This window comes from Vulpes vulpes, chromosome 13 (genome assembly GCF_048418805.1).
Source record: "Vulpes vulpes isolate BD-2025 chromosome 13, VulVul3, whole genome shotgun sequence".
Classification (NCBI taxonomy): Eukaryota; Metazoa; Chordata; class Mammalia; order Carnivora; family Canidae; genus Vulpes; species Vulpes vulpes.
Genome location: NC_132792.1, coordinates 75,766,979 through 75,783,956, shown reverse-complemented (window position 1 = coordinate 75,783,956; position 16,978 = coordinate 75,766,979). Strand labels below are relative to the sequence as shown.

The window sequence follows — 16,978 nt, the reverse complement described above, 5'->3', positions numbered from 1 at the left end:
ACTCATGGGCTTACAGTTTCATTGAAGCAACTGAAATTAAACAAACACAAAAATGTATAATAATATAATAAATGCCAAGAAAAATAAATGATGATTTGACAGATTGTAAAAGGGACTTGATGCTGAGTGTGTAGTAGGGAGAAGGTGGGTAGAGAGTGAAATTAAATAAAACCTTTCCAAGTAATTAATATTTAAGAAGAGGGCTCTTAAAAGAAGAGTTGCAAGAAGGATATTGTAGTAAATAGCATGTAGTCAGTCCTTGAGTTGGAAAAAAGCTTAAGAATTTCTAGGAACTGAAAGAACATAGAGATGGCTAAACATCACTGAGCAGATGCACGGGCAGAATGAATCAAGGTTACAGAGTAGCCAGGAATTATAACACAGAGGAAGTGTGACCTTGTAAATGATTTGGTGTTTCATTTTAAGGTGTGGGAAGCTATAAAAGAGTTATAGCAATAAGAATCATGTAATCAGATCTGTGTTTTAAAATATCTCCCCAAATATAACAGATTAGAGGTGAAGAAAATGAAAGCTGGGACAGCAGTTATGTTCTGTGTTCCTGGCAAACTTGACTATGACATAAATTGCAAGTTGGTAGTGAGAATGGAAGGTATGGACGGACAAATCCAACTTATTTGGAAATAAAGACCAAGGCACTTTGTCTTAATCTGGATGGAATTAAATTATATTAATATAATTTTCCAAATGTACTGCTTAAAGGAATTAAAAAATTGGCCTCGAGGGAATGAGACATTAGAAAGCAAATTTCTGCTGTAAGCTATCACCTGAGTAAATTTTCAAGGAGCCCAATTATCACACACATGCACATGTATGTATGTATATTCATTTTTTCGTATTTAAAGCTATATATAAAAATAGATTAGATAGATATAAAGGTAGATATTCTTTTATTTATATTGAAAGCTTGCAGTGAGAACCAAATAATTTCTAAGAAGTGATGATTGGATTTTCAGTTAAAGCCTGATAGAATTATTAAAGCTGTCAGAATATGAACTATGCTTGTCAAATTGAAAGTTTACATTACTATTATGAATATTAATAATTATATGATCTAAAGTTGAAAAACTTCAATTATTGATTATTAGCACTTAAGTAATACTGGTATAAGTGGAACCTTTAATGCTGGTAACAGTGTCCTGTGACCTTGTTGAAAAATAGTTTTCCTTAATGTTTCTCCTTTGAAATTTGGAAGTTGGATTAAAGGATCCTCAAGGACCATCTCAGCTCCGGTTATGATGATGATAAAAACTTCCTTAAATAAAAATGCAGATGATGAAAAGGAAATTGGCCATACTTTTAACTAGAACCCCTGATAACATTTTCTGATATTACGCTCTTCCAAATGCAACATCATATAACAAACATTTATAGAAAGGGAACAAAGGAAAGACATTCCATTTTACACACAGAGAGAAAATTGCATACCACAGTTGAATTCTTCTACTGTTAACGAAGCGATGGAGCGTCCTTGGAGCCTTTGGAGATACTCGCATCCCCGAAGCAGCAGACTGAGTTTGGCCATTTCGGGCATAGCCTTGCATAAGTTCCCCCAGCCACATTAAATCACAGTCACAAACTAGAGCATTGGAATCCAGGCGCCTAGGCATGTAGGCAAGAATTACAACTGTTGAAAGTGACTGTTAGTTTTTTTAAAATCTTCTGAATTAAAATTTTTAACTTCCTCCAATGTACCTTCTCAGTCACATTTTTGACTCGAAGATTTCTAGTTACAAATTAACAGGTTAAAACACATGCTTACCTGCTTGCATTTCTTGAACAAAAATAGACATATTTTCGTATTAGCAATAGTTTTGGAAAGCACTTTGAGATTCAAAAAGTGATTTTTACTCAACGTGCATATTATTTGATTTAAATAACTGTAAGATAAAATGAGTATTGTTTTAGAGAAGACTAAGAATTAAAACTATACATACTGAAATATTATAGTTCTTTTACATGTTAAGAACAAAGTATTTATATTTGGTGGTGTTCTTTTTAAACTTTTTCATCGATATTACTTACTAGAGGCTTTATTACCCAAAGGAGGCCTATAAATGCACTGTGTATAATTTGGGCAGCTGCCCAAGATGACTTGCTCTTTTCTCTTATAAACCACCTTGACATCAGTATAGATAGGTATGTGTTCCTTTGTGTTTTCAATTTTCCCTAGAAATTAGAGGCAGGGTTTTTTGAAGTTTCTTTCTTGTGTGTGCTAAAAGGCCTGGCTATCACTGGAAATGATGCCATTTTAAAAAGGTCCACATCTGGAAGTGGCTCTTAGAGGCTGTGATGGGTAGGCCTTTCATATTTTTTTGTGATATTTCCTAATCTATGACCGGGAGTTCCTCACTTTTGCTAAGTTCTACTACATTTTCCTAATCCTCTCTAGCACTTTTTTCTCACAAAATAAAATTAATAGATAGCCAAAGAGATTATAGTGTATACCTCCATTCTTGCCAAAAGATGCATAGCAAAAGGGCACAGAAATGATAAATTATCTCTTTTATCCATCCCAAAGGTTAAAGGGCAGCATTAGCTAAATGAAATCTGCAAGTCTGTCTACAGCAGTAATCAGGTCACACTCTACACAAGGGAATTCCAGGGATGAAATGATAATATGAATATATTTATGATAGTGACAAGGGTTACATTGTTCACATTTTATTGTAATAAGTAATGCCTAATATGATTTTTAAACAGAAGTTAAAAATGCTGCAATTTTTTAATGATTGTATGAAATGTCTTTAAAAATCATTCGGGAAACAAATTAAAAAATCTTAGCTGCTTTAGCTTGGAAGCCCATATTAATATCAAGTTACTGGAACAGTTTTTAAAAGTGAAAGTAAACAAGTAAAAATCTAAAAGTAAACAAAAAAATCATGTTTTCTCTAGACTTACATAATAATTCCAGAAAACTGTAATTTTTAAAATAAGTTTAAAAAAATTAAGTCTGATAATTTTGCAAAGTATACTGTAGATGTTTAGTGCATGAGATTGCTATAATGTGCTTAAATTGCATTACACTAAAAACAGTAGCTCTATTTAGCAGCATTAAACTGTTAAATTAAGGGGGGAAATCTCATACTCATTAAAAAGTTGCTGAATGATATGGATTTTATTTGTTTAATGCTTCCATCAAGACTTCACATGAAACTGAGAAAATAAAACCATAACTGAAATGGAGACTATTTTCAGCCTTGTCTGGAGTGATGTATAAGAGGTTACCGTTAACTAGTGCTTGTTCAGCAAGGTACTGGTTTCCGTATCCTGGCTGTTCCTTGTGACTGACTGATTCACTGTATCAGCTACTTTGCTAAAAAAACATCTATCTCAAAATTAAGGAATCCAAAGTTCATTCTGATTTATGTTTTGAGTTTATTGCCTGGTAATTTTATCAAAAGCAGTTTGTTGTTTAAATACGAAGGTATAGATTCTCCCATTAGTATCACCATGAGACTCTAAGTGAACAAAAGCCAGGGCACCAACATAACTCCCTTGGGAACATCATAGTCATGAGACCCTAACAGTCTGGAAATTCCACTTCCCTGACATCACCATTGCTTACATATCAGTTCTCCATTAATCAGTGCTCCATACTTTCCCCTATGTATCCTCGTGCTTATGTGTTTTAGCAACATTTAAGCATAAGATTTAATTTCTTCTTTATATGACCATTGACTTCAATTAAAATATTCATCCATAGCAGGGATACAAAATGTGAATAAAACAACTGCAGGATTTTTTTTTCACTTGCCACTTAAAAACCTCCTTTATGTTTGGAATAATATATAGTACTAGAACTATATTTTTTTTCACAAAAATCTATTTGCGGAGCCTTTATAAATAGAGTGCTTCCAAATTCCTACTGGGAAAGCATTCTTTGAAACATTGCCTATAATTTAAAGCCATAAATTTTGAGAAATAAAAAGCTATCCAGTAAAGCAACAATAAAGGTGGCTTTTACTAGACCATACATATTAGTAATACACTATGCTTAAAATCATTGCTGTTTTACTGTTCTCTATTTTGAAAGTTCTCTTACATCAAATGTGACACCAGATACGCTAAATAAAAGACAACTGCCTTTTGATAGTATTCAGTCAAGAATCACAACCCTCAAATAATTATCCACTTTGTCCTGCCCACTGCTCAGTTTACAATTTCAAAGGGGGGAAAAAGCATGGGGTAAATTCATATTCAAATCTTTCTATTTGAAAATACAGTAATATATCACTTGTACTTGTATAATCCCTTTCACCTAAAGATCCAAAGGCACTTTTTAAAAAGCATTTCATCAATTGTTTCAGAACTCTTGGAAGGAGTATGGTTGTCATGAGTTAGAAATGATATGGTCCAGGTGGGGAAACTACTTTCAGGGGTCACACGTAGCTCCCAAGGTGATGGGGCAGATGTGATTCACACGGGTTTCTTGAACATCTAGGTGCAACCAGCAAAGTGACCCTCCCCTAGTTGTTGAGAGACTTCATTGTGGAAGATGGAATTTATTTGATGATAGGTGCAGCTCATTTACTAGCCCTCAGTCACTTTCCTATATTCTGATTTTCATGTCTAAATTACAGCCTGGTCAGGCACATGTTTCAGGATTTGGAATAACTAGGTGCCAGTGCTCGCCATCTGAGACTGACCAAGATCTCATGAATCTTGGAAGAGTTTACTGAAATCATCTATGTATCAGTTTATCATGGCCATAAGTGATCAGTGTACCATCTATGAAAACAGACACTCCATCAACACAACACACAACATTATCTTAAAAGTGGCTTAAGACATTTGAAGTCTATATAGTACATGCATATAAGATACATACTGGCATATCACTGTAAGTAGGATCTCCCTCTGCTTCTTTATTAGTGTCAATTCTCTGTGTGTGTTCCAGCAATGGAGTGAATGCTGTTTCATTAAATGTAAGAGGTTAGGAAAAAAAGCTGCTACTAAAATTTAACAAGAAAGAATAATAGAAAGAGATTAGAAAAACAAACAGGGGATCCCTGGGTAGCCTTGTAGTTTGGCGCGTGCCTTCCGCCCAGGGTGTGATCCTGGAGTCCCGGGATCGGGGCCTGCACCGGGCTCCCTGCATGGAGCCTGCTTCTCCCTCTGCCTGTGTCTCTGCCTCTCTCTCTATCTGTGTGTCTCTCATGAATAGATAAATACAAATCTTGAAGAAAAAAAAAAAAGAAAAACAAACAAGAGGTTTAGCATTTTAAGACTTTCTGAGAGTCCTAGAAGTCAAGAATGATACCCAGATAGAAATTTATGTAGAAAAGAAACATTTAATGGGAATTATAATTGCAAATATACAGTGACTCTAACCACACCTGATAAAACAAATCCAACAAAAGAGAAAGAGGGTAAGTAAAATACTATTCCTCCTACTACCAAAATAAAGCATCCTATGACCTGGTTACAAAATACACTGATATTTTTTCATTTTCCAAAAATGACTTAAGAATGTTAAGACAATAATAAGATACAACTACCCATCTGTTGGAATGGCCAAAATGCAGGACACCGACAACACTAAATGTCAGTGAGGGCGTGGAGCAACAGAGCTCTCATTCATTGCTGGTAGAACCACAAAATGGTGCAGCAATTTGAAGGACAGTTTGGCAATTTCTTACAAAACTTACTAAATACACTTTAGCCGTGACACCCAGCAATCATGCTTTTTTGTATTTACCCAAAGGAAGTGCAACTTATGTCCATTCAAAAACCTACACATGGATGCTTATAGCAGCTTTATAATTGCCAAAATTCAGAAGCAAGCAAATGTCCTTCAGTAGGTGAATGGATAAAGAAACTGTGATATGTGCAGACAATGGAATATTATTCAACACTAAAAAGAAATTAGCTAGTTAGCCATGAAAAGGCATGGAAGAATCTTAAATGCCTATTACTAAATGAAAGAAGCTAATCTGAAAAGGGTGCAAACTCTATGATTCCAACCGTACGACTCTAGAGAAAAGACAAAACTATGGAGTTGATAAAAGACGGGCCTTAAGGGCAGGACGGGATGAATAGGTGGAACACAGAGGACTTTAAGGGCAGTGAGAATATTCCATGTTACATTAGAGTGATGATATATGTCATTATACATTGGTCTGAACCCATACAATGTACGATACCAAAAGTGAACCCTAAGATAAACTGTGGACTTTGGGTGATTATAGGGTATGAATTTTAACAAATGTACAAATTCCTTTGGGTTCCTTTCTGTGAACCCAAAACTGCTCTAAAAGTCTATTTCTTTATTATTTACTTATTTATTCATGAGAGACAGAGAGAGAGAGAGAGAGAGAGAGAGAGAAAGGCAGAGACAGAGGCAGAGGGTGAAGCAGGCTCCATGCAGGGAGCCCAATGTGGGACTCAATCCCCAAGACTCCAGGATCACACCCTGGGCCGAAGGCAGGTACTAAACCACTGAGCCACCCAGGGATCCCCTAAAAGATAGTCTATTATTACAACAAACAGGAATCAGTGTGCCTACCATTCCAAATGGCTGTAGTGAAACCAGTTCTGAGAAGCCAGAAAATTTTGACAGAAAAAGAGAATCATCAAACAATTGTGGGTCCAAGCATAAAGAGCCCAACCCAAGGAGAAAAGGCAGGAATGCAGTGTCTTCTGTGTGAAGTGCCATGAAAGCAGACAGACATTATACACTTGACAAAATGGACTGCAGCTGGATAAACAGTCCTCCTGATTATTCATGATCTTTGAAATGCAATGATTCCAAGCATTATTTCCAGCACGAGTGAAACACAAAATCATTTCCCCCAGTGTTCAAAATCTATCTAAGCTTCACATCTCCTAGCCCATTGACCTGGACCTGGGCATATCACACCAGAAAGACATCAGCAACAACGAGCCTTCAAAGGCAACTGAGAGATACACCTTTGTGATTTTTCCACTCTGTACCCTCCAACTAGCACTAGGAAGCAGGGCATTGGGCTTTTATCTGATAACTGGAACTAACTGAGGGAAAAAAAAAAAAACAACAACAACAACCCTAAATCCATCAACAATGCAGAAGCATACCCAGAGATCGAGGTGAAGAGACAGATCAGGGTAAAGGAGAGTGATTCACACAGGCAGAAAGAAAAGCAAGGTGGCTGGAGGCTCAAACAGGATTGGGAGGTTCACTCTGAGCTGTTTAGTGTAGGAAGAATGAACAGTACCAGTAACCAACCATATGTGCAATGAGGGAAGACTTCTGAAGCCTGGACAGGGGAGTTAGACTTTCTTTGGAACTTCTCACATCTCTCATAAAAGCTAAAGGAAAAGGAAGTCTTGGGAGTCTTTAGATTTGACCAGCAAGGAAATTACTGAGAACCGAGGAAACTTCTATCTTCAAAATTCCTTTTGAATGCTACTTCTAAGAGAATACATAAAAGCTCAGTAGGCTGCGTCCTCTATCACTCTGCAGTTAACGAAACTGTTTTCTCCCTTACACGCTGGAATTGCAATGATCTTTCATGGCCAAAGGAGACAAAGGCAAATCATTGCTTGGGATTTATTGATTTGGGGGGAAATTATAAGGTTTTGTGTTTGGGCACTTGCTTTCACTTACAGTCTCTTTAATGAATCCAGATGAGAAAAGCTCCCAGCAGGGATTTTAGATAATTTGTTGTTATGCAAAAACCTGAAAAAACAAAAGATAACTTTGAATCAAAACACAGTAATGATGCTTTGGGGAGACTTTTTAAAAAATCGAATTGTGAATCCAAATACTTTTTTTTTTATGATTTTATTATTGTTTGATAGGAAAAACATAGAGAGAGAGTAAGAGGGAGAAGCAGAATCCCTGCTGAACAGAGGGCCCCATGTAAGACTCAATCCCAGGACCCTGCGATCGTGACCTGAGCCTAATTAAGGCAGATGCTTAACCAGTTGAGCCACCTACATTTTTAAAAATATTTCAGTGAGAAAGGGCAAACACAAAATTGTCATTTGTGCAAGTACAGTTTTAAAGACTCACCTGCATGTATTTTCTCATCCATGGTTCTTGAATTTTTTTGTTTTATTTAGTTAGAGATTACAAATACTAAAGAGGGAAATCACAAAAATAAGCCTTTAAACACATAGGAAATCAAAAGAATGGCAAAATAATGTATGACTGCAGCAGCTTGCAAGAGAACCATGATTAACTGGATCCCGGGCTTGGCAGCCCTTTGTCTACTTCCACTTACTGGCCAGCAGCAGTTTGCTAAACTACAGTTCCATTTGGTGCTGCGGGGGTCCCTGGATCAGCCAGCCATTTGCCTGTTCCCTTTCAAATGTTCCCCCGGCTTCCACCACCGGAGGCAAGGGAGGAGGCCCAGGCCACAGTATTTCCACCCCTCCTTCCACCTTGACTGTCCTGCCCTGGTTGGGGTTCCCTGAATGCTGGCCTGCCCATACTACTTCTTCCTGCTGACTAGCAAATCACCAGCAAGGGTCCACCTGCTCACTAGCACCACTGAAAGCACATTCAACAAAGAGCCTGTGTATGAAGAGAGGATGAAACAGCAGTCTACAAAACAGAGGAAAGCGCCACGCCACTTCTTTCTAGAGACAGAGAAATGGGCATAAATAATCGAATGCTGTATAGAAAACGTTGACAATTAGCTACTTCCAGCCTCCCTCTGAATCCTACTTCATGAATAGTGCCCCGTCTCAAAATTAAATAAGATCATCTGACCATGTTTTCCTAGCAGTGTATGTCTTTGGCTTAATTTTAAGTATTTTATCTATTAGGGATTAAAGTAACAGGGTGTCATGTCAGCAGGAGTCGAAATAGTTTTACGGCTTTGGAATTTTATGCACATCTTGAGTAGATAAAAAATTTTTTCCTGATCCTCACTCTTTTAGTTCCTTATTCTCATCTTCCCTTACCCGACCCAATTCACCAAACTCAGAAGCAATGACTAGAGAAGAAACAGCGAACAGTTAGGTTAAGATGGGTGTGGAGATAGGAGTCACACAGTAATTCTCATTTCTCACAAGCTCTGACTCGTATCCACATCTCAGGAGATACTGGAATAGAATTTAATGGAGAAGTAGCTTGTAGTCCATTGCAGCTGAACCTCAGGAAAGCCACATAATTTAGACAACTTCTGTGGTTTTTTTGTTGGACTACAAGCTCATTTCACTATTTTACAACTAGTAGAGTCTAGTGTGATAGCAACAGTAAAAGGGCTGCTGATCATTCTCTTAACATATTTAAAAGGCTGGAAATGGCATCAATAATCAGATATTGAAAGATATACCTATTTTCCAAGCCAAGTAGACCAGAATTAATTAACAGGCAAAACAAATCAAGAAAAAAGCATAATGACAATTTCATCATCACAGATTTCAAAGGTATGTAAATATCAAAAATTTTCCTTTATTTTGTGCAACGACAAAATGTCCAAATTAATGTTATTTTAACATTAGTTTATGCCATACATATTATTGGGGTTCCCAAATAAGATTCGATTGCTACTTGCTATTTCTATAACTATTTGTTTTCAAGTAGATTACTCTCTCTAAACCTCAGTTCCCTTATCTATTAAATGAACTTATTATGATAATAATTATTATTATTTCTCTCTTAGATTACTATGTCAGTGAGAGTATTAAAACAGTAGTAGTATTTCAGCAGTACTGTTCAGCAGAGGTGCAGAAATGTGTGCCTGTGCTTTCTTTTTTCTTTCTTCTTTCTAACTTCCCTGAAGTTAATCTTCAAAGTGCTTCTGCAGACTATTTGTTGAGTTCTGCTTACAGAAGTACCACTTTGATTGCTTTACTCCCAATAAGACCTCAAAAACACTTCTTCCTGTATTGGAAAGTTCATATAATAATTATTTGCTGCTAATATTTTATGTCAAACTTGGTTAAAAAAAATAACAGTATCCATTGCACTGAGATTTATACAAAGACTGATCTCCTTCCTGTGACAGAAATACACATGTTATCAAACAAGCCAAGCCATGAATGAGTTTTTTCAACATCAGTGTTCTGAGGAGATAAAAGCGTATCTTCTGCCTGAAACTTAGATTAGTATTTCAAGATATATCCACTGGAAATCCAAGAGACTTCTAAGAAGTAGAGAAAACTTCATATTCAGGTCCTATACTTTGAAAACGCTTCTTGAAGAACCTTGGCTACAGTGAGATTTATGTCTGGTAAAGAAGACAGTTTCCAGGCTGGTTGACTCAATGTCAGTCCCTGATGCTCCATAAAGCATCCAGTGTGATGCTGTTCCAAGCTGGTATTCTCCGCAAACCAATAAAACCAAATGTATTCTTAGTAACCATGAATGTTCTTTATAAGGAAGCCTTTCCTTCTGCATTCTAGGATTTTAGACAGAGAAATCTGCAGTTTTCCCACCCAACTGTCCAGACTAAAATTCCCTCTAGTGGGAAATTTTGGAAGAGAACAGACATACCTACAAGGGAAAAGGAGAAACTTAGACCCCCAACCCCATATTTTCAAATATAAATACCAATGATCACAAAGTATAGGAGCTTAATCAGAACCAAAAAAATGGCAGGTAATGACCAAGACAAAACAAAGAAAAACCAACACCAGAAGAAGCAGGAGAATTCAAAGAACTAAAAAAAGAGAAATATAACAAAACACACTGTGATTAATATAATCAGAGATTTTTCAAGAAATGAGTATATACAGTTTTTATTTACATAGTAGAGGGGAAAGTAAAAGTTAAAGCATTTTTTCTTGGTCATTCCCTACTCCTTCAAGATCACTCATAGATCCTAAGATAATACTCCCCTCTGAAAGGCACAAGGTGCCGTCACTGCCATAGGGCCTATAAAGGTTTCCAGATCTCCTTTGGGGAGCAGGAATCTCCCCTTCCCAGTTTTCAATGGAGGAAAGTAATGCTTATTCATCAGCAAAACTTTTTCCAACATTAAAGTTGGTGGCTTAGATTTTTTTGAGGTTATTAGTCATCATGATGCTAAACCTTGAATTTGCTGAGGTGGAACTCAGGGCTGAGAGCTGGTGGAGCAGGAAGTGGTACAGTTACATCTACTCCATTAAGTACCTTCAGCAAAACAAGCACAAATCCAAACAATGCAATTTTATGCATTACAATTCCCATATTTCTATATGCAAATAAGGTTGGAGGGATGGCATGCAAAAGTAGTTGATTAGCTCTTTTTATCTTTTAACTTTACTTGTCTATTTCAGGTATCAATATGAACGCACATCTATTTCACAACCTACAGACTCCTAATGCCAATTTTTTTCAGATATATTTTAATTCAAACAGAGTCCTGATTAAGTTTAGCTACATCATTCTGTATTTTCTTTCTGTTCATAAAAAATCCATTTCTTCTGCTAAAATCATAATTAATTTATTAATATAAGGTATTAGAGGAAATTAAGGGGTAAAATGTATTCATCCAATAAAACACAACACAAAAGGAGGCTCTCCAAGCTCCTTTGGTTTGTCATTATTATTTAATAAAGCTTTATTAAATATCACATTCATCTAGAAAAGTACACATATCATACTAGAAGCATGATGACTTTCCTGAAAGTGAATGCAGCTGGGAAAAAAGAACAAGACAAAACTGCTAGGACTGCAAAGGCTCCCTCCTACTGCTGCCCGTCACCTCCTTCTCTCCAAAGGGAACCACTGTCTAACTTTTAGCTATTACACATGTTCCTGCTATTTCTGAATTTCTTCAAAAAACAAATCAAACTATGCAATTTTCAGTGTTTGGGCTTTTTCCTGCTCAAAATGTTTGAGACTCATATGTGCTGTACAGTCTTCTATTTTGTGAATATGCAGCAACTTATTTCCCTTCTTTTGTTGTTGGATATTTAGGTAGCTCTAGTGTAGAGCTGTTAGAAGTGATGGTGCCATAAACACTCTAGAACACGCTTCTAGTGCACATGCATACACGTACATGTCTGTTGTGTCTATAACTACAAGTGGAACTGATTGATAGCTCATAGGAGATGTGTATGATTAATTGTGGTGGAGTCTACTGTAAGTTTTCAAAGTGGTTTTGCTTCCTGCGTGAAGTGTTGTTCATTGCTTTTGCCCTGTTTTTAATTGGGTTATTCATCTTTTCTTCATTGATTTAAAACTATAGAATGTTTTACAGTAACTCTAATAGTACAAAGGTACAGGCTCTGCTTCTTAGGCTTAGAATAAAATGTCCTGATCTCCAGGGCAGTCAGTACATTGTATAAACAGAAGTAGTAAAGCAGAACAAAGGACGTCTAAGGAGTCAACACTTACAGTCGCTCTAATTTCAGAAGGTCTCCAAAGGTCTCTGGCTGTAGCATTTCTATTTGGTTGAAATGAACATACCTGGAAGGCACAAAACAAGTTGGTTATTTCTTGTGCTGGGGAGCAAAATAAAATATTTGAGGAATTAACAATAGCTTCAGCTGAAATGCAGCTGCTCTTTACAGTTGATGTTCCAACAGGCAACCAACAGAAAGTGCTTCCAGTAGCAGTAACTTGACGTCACCTCTTCTCTTAGGTAGCACTCTTGAGTAGAACGATGCTAAGCAGCTGGTGAAATTACTGTTCTACTCATTAAAATGTTTAAAGTGAAGCTAGAATAATAATTAAAACTGGAATAATAATAAGACACATTACAAATGACCACATGCTTACTACATTTCAGGATAGAGGGAATGTTCCCATCTAGAGAAGGCAGAAAAATAACATATTTTATGTTTTATGATGAATATTTATTTATGTAATATGATGAATATTTGAAGTGAATTAATTATGCCTGAGGATATATTTAAAAGTAATGCATCTTGTTTTAATCCATTTAGAACTGGACCTTTGCAGTCCATGGTATCCCTTTATCCAATCGATCCAGGGAATATTTCCAAAGCTGCCATTTCATAAAGGCTTCTCTCTCAGAAATTCTGTGATGGAAATGGAGAAACATGCCTTCAAAACAGAGGGCTGAGCAGAGCAAATCTTAGATCCACTGCAAAGGCTGCATACCTCTCTTCAAAAATTTAAATATCCACCTTGCACCTGACTTCTAAACACAACTTTTTCAAAATCATTAAAATGAAACCAACAGCCACATCCATCAGTCTATAGTGAACTGACTGCAGAAAGCACCTCAAACACAAAATTCACCATAAGAAAGAACAGACCACATCTCACACTGAATTATGTCCAAACATAATAAATTGCACTTGGCTTAATCAACAGAAAGTTGTTTGACTTGAAGTGAGTACACAAGAAGAGAAGTGTTATATTTTATATATTTACATTAAGTTATTTAACCACTATTAGAGCTACTTTTGAAAGAAGAAAATAAAAACACTCTAAGGAAAAAACCACCTCTACTTCATTCATAGGCTCCTTTCTTATAAAATCATTATTACAGGATGAGCACTTCAGACACTAATGCAAAAGCATAATAATACAATAGAATGAAAAGGGTGTAGTTGGAAAGGAATGATAATTTCCTACTGCATTAGGTTGGATCCTGGAGGCAGTGCTGTACCTTACCACTCTCTGAAATTTGGCATCCTGGCCGGTGGTCACAACATTCCTTCCAAAGATTCCACTAATTATAAAAGCTACAATAATGATACGGTGCAAGACATAATTGCCTTAATATTTGCATAAAACTACCTTGTCTTTGTTCCTTTGTATTACACACACACTCACACATACCATACATTGTCCTCTGAAAATCATCACTTCTATAATTGGTCTAGCACAGAGTGGAGAGGTAGAGCTTGGAAAAGTTCAAGAAAGAAGGGATTAGGATGGAGTATTTGGGGTAAGATCAAGTACGTGAGGAAGGAGCTTCAACAAATATAGTGAAGAAAGATTTAGAAAGAGATCTATTACAGGAGTTTTCTTTCCAAGTGAAATGTATTGCATGGTTGGGATTCCATACTCACTTAACATAGAGTGCAAATGGACCCTTCATGATGAATATGAAAAAAATGCAGATTAGGACTTTAAATTTAGTATGAACTAAATAATAATAACAGCACCAAACACTATTGTTTTGCATACTTTCCATGCATTTAGTTATTTTTAATCTTCACAACATTTTTAATCCTCACAACTACACTGTGAAATGAGTTCTGTGAATACCGCCATTGTTTAAATTGGAAAACTGCGGTATGGGGAGGTTAAAGTTATTTGCTCAATTTTGCACAACTTGGAATTACCAGGACCAAGATTCAGTTCAGACATACGTTTCTCTTATCACCTAAGCCTAGCAGCCTGTCTGGTGGCAAAGGGAGCAGTTGCACACCGATTAGCAGACAGGCAGAGCACACATTGACGACCTAGTGAGACCTGACCCTCCAATATCAGGAGCACACCTTTCTCAGGTAGGGAAACATCTGCTCCATATGGAGAACTCAAGAGCTAATCAGTAATAAATCCAAGCTACCCATCAAGTGAAACCCAGACTCAAAAACTCCACTGCTGGCTACTTCTCATCATGCCTGGCAGCCATTCCCACTACATTAGTGTCTTCCTCTACTGGAAGGTGTCCTTAACTAAGGGAAACGCTCACATTCCAGTTTCTGGAACAACCTAACAAACCACAAGAAAAGAGGTCACAAACTAAGGTCTGTCGTTTAGCCACTTGAATGCAAAATTTCAGATTTAAAAAATGAGTACTGTAGTTTATGAATGAGCTAGGCCCTTGTTTTTCCTCCTTCCTACTTTTTAAACTTCTTGTGAGCAATTTCTTTATTAGGATTTTCACCATATAAAACCTGGAGTTTAGCAGAAATACTTTCCATCAGCATCATTAGTCAAACATGCATCCTGCAGAGCTTTCACTGGTATCCGGGTAACTACAAAGAAGGTAATGAGAATGAGCAGAGCTTTCTGTTGAGAGGGCTTCTAATCACCGAGCCAACTAAAATCAGGACCAGGAGACAATCGAAGGGTTAAGATAACATGCAACATTTTGTTACATATCATAGCTATTATGATGTTAAGGACTAATCTACAATTACAGTTTTTGTCAATAGATTCTGTGATTTGCACTTCACAGTAATTAAGAATTTTTAAAATACTGATTTTTGCATTAATTATTCTATACTTTGCAATTTATGCTTACTAATGCATCAGAAATGCATAATGTCTTCCAACATGCACATACTGAGAACCTACTAATCACAGACCTGTTCATTCCAACTTTGAGGAACACCTCCCTAGAATAAATCTCCCAAATTCTTGACTCATCCAGAGTGAGTTTTATAGGTTAAATATTTTCTACTGAACTTCAATCTAATACACTACATGGATAAGCAGCTAGTATTTGAATTTACTACTAATAAATGTGAAAAATGCACAAAATGTGCAGATTTTGTTCGTAGCAGGAAAATAAAACAACCCAGAGAATTGTTTGATTGCAGCTTTCTATCCATATGATTTCACAAATATTAAACAATTTTTTACTTTAGCCTAATTCAAAGCAGTATAATATTTTGTTGGGCTGATTTGATTCATGCTGAGTCAAATAAAGAGGGATTTAGGTTTGATTTTTACTCCCTTCTCAACTTGATAACACGGCAAGTCGATCCTCTCCCGGAACCTTACTTTTTTACTGGGCTCTTGAAAATTCTGACATTTTCAGGTACCTATTACAAAGTAGATAAATGTGAATGATCACTTGAAAAGACTCAAATTCTGTTTTGAATCATTTCAAGAAATCTAGACACAAATAAATCAGTAGCTGTCTCTTCATATGTTGAAGGAAGGAAATTGCCACTGCTATCATATCACATTTATTGAAATACAACCTCCCTAGATAATTTCATCTACACCCATGGCTCCAATCACCTCTACATAGAAGGCTTACAAATTTAATCTCCAGATGTACTTCCAAGATTTAGATTTGCACATATAGCTTCTTAAATATCCTCTAGATGTCTCAAATGTATCTCAAACCCAGCATGCCTGAGGCCCAGCTCATAATCTCCCTCCACTATACCTGTTCTTGTATGCTGTTGCCTGTCTCAGTGGAACCACCACATATCAATGTGTGAAGTCAGAAAACCAGCACTGACCCTTCCTACCTCACTCCTTATATCCTATCCAACTCCAAAGTCTTTTGACTTTACCTTCTAAATACCTCTTGAATTTATTCTGCCCTCCTTTTCCCACTACTTCCACACTGGACCAAGGCATGCCCTTAGGTACTGTAATATAGGAAGTATTCAACTAGTCCACCCTCATCTTTCTGTTCTCCCTCTAGAAATATTTGTTAAAACCCTTATATGCTTTCCATTTGTATAGGAATGGAGCTAAAGTTCTCTAACAAAGCTAAGTCCCTTCATGATCTTGCCCAAAAATGTTTTTCCGGCCTCCCCTTTTATCTTGATCTCCTTCACCACCTCAACTTGCCTTCTCCCTGGCTCTTATATTTGCCAAGCTCCTGCCCACAGGGGTCTTCATGCAGTTGTCTTCTCAGCCTGATAACTTTTCTTTACTCATTTTACTTGAATTCTTACTCAGTTTTTGGATCTTAATGTGTTATTTCCTCCAGGAATCCTTCCCTGAGCTCCTTGTCTAATCCCCTATTACAGGCTTTCATTCCACTGCATAGTTGCAATTTGATACTAGTTTGAGTGATTGTTTGATCCTAGTCTATCTTTCCTAACTAGATCCTAATTTCCATGAAAACAGAGACCATACTAGGTTTAAGCTCATTTCCAGCATTCCCCATTTTCCTAACACAGGCTTAGCAGATAGACAGACACTCAATATATAGTTAATCACTGAAAGAATAAATGACCAGCCAGTATTTTTACATAGTCATTGCCTTTGCAAAGAAAACGCTAAAACATTGTACTCTTAGCACATTCTGCAGTATACAAAACAAAAGATAGGCTTATGAACCTTAATTAAAACTTTCTTTGTTAATATTGCCTGAGCATCCAAAAGGGCAGTGACTTCTCTTGAGGAAGAGCCACAGCAGATTTTGAT

The 16,978-nt window shown here is 36.7% G+C and overlaps 1 protein-coding gene across 1 annotated transcript in view; it reads right to left on the bottom strand.

Annotated features, from left to right (window-relative positions):
- The window catches only part of PXDNL (peroxidasin like), a gene marked incomplete at its 5' end in the record, with an annotated part of 490,956 nt that overhangs the window by 127,743 nt on the left and 346,235 nt on the right, over positions 1 to 16,978 (bottom strand). The window contains 4 exon segments of the mRNA XM_072733704.1: positions 1,447 to 1,516; positions 1,518 to 1,620; positions 7,607 to 7,678; positions 12,275 to 12,346. Of these exon segments, the coding sequence (XP_072589805.1) occupies positions 1,447 to 1,516; positions 1,518 to 1,620; positions 7,607 to 7,678; positions 12,275 to 12,346 (317 nt within the window).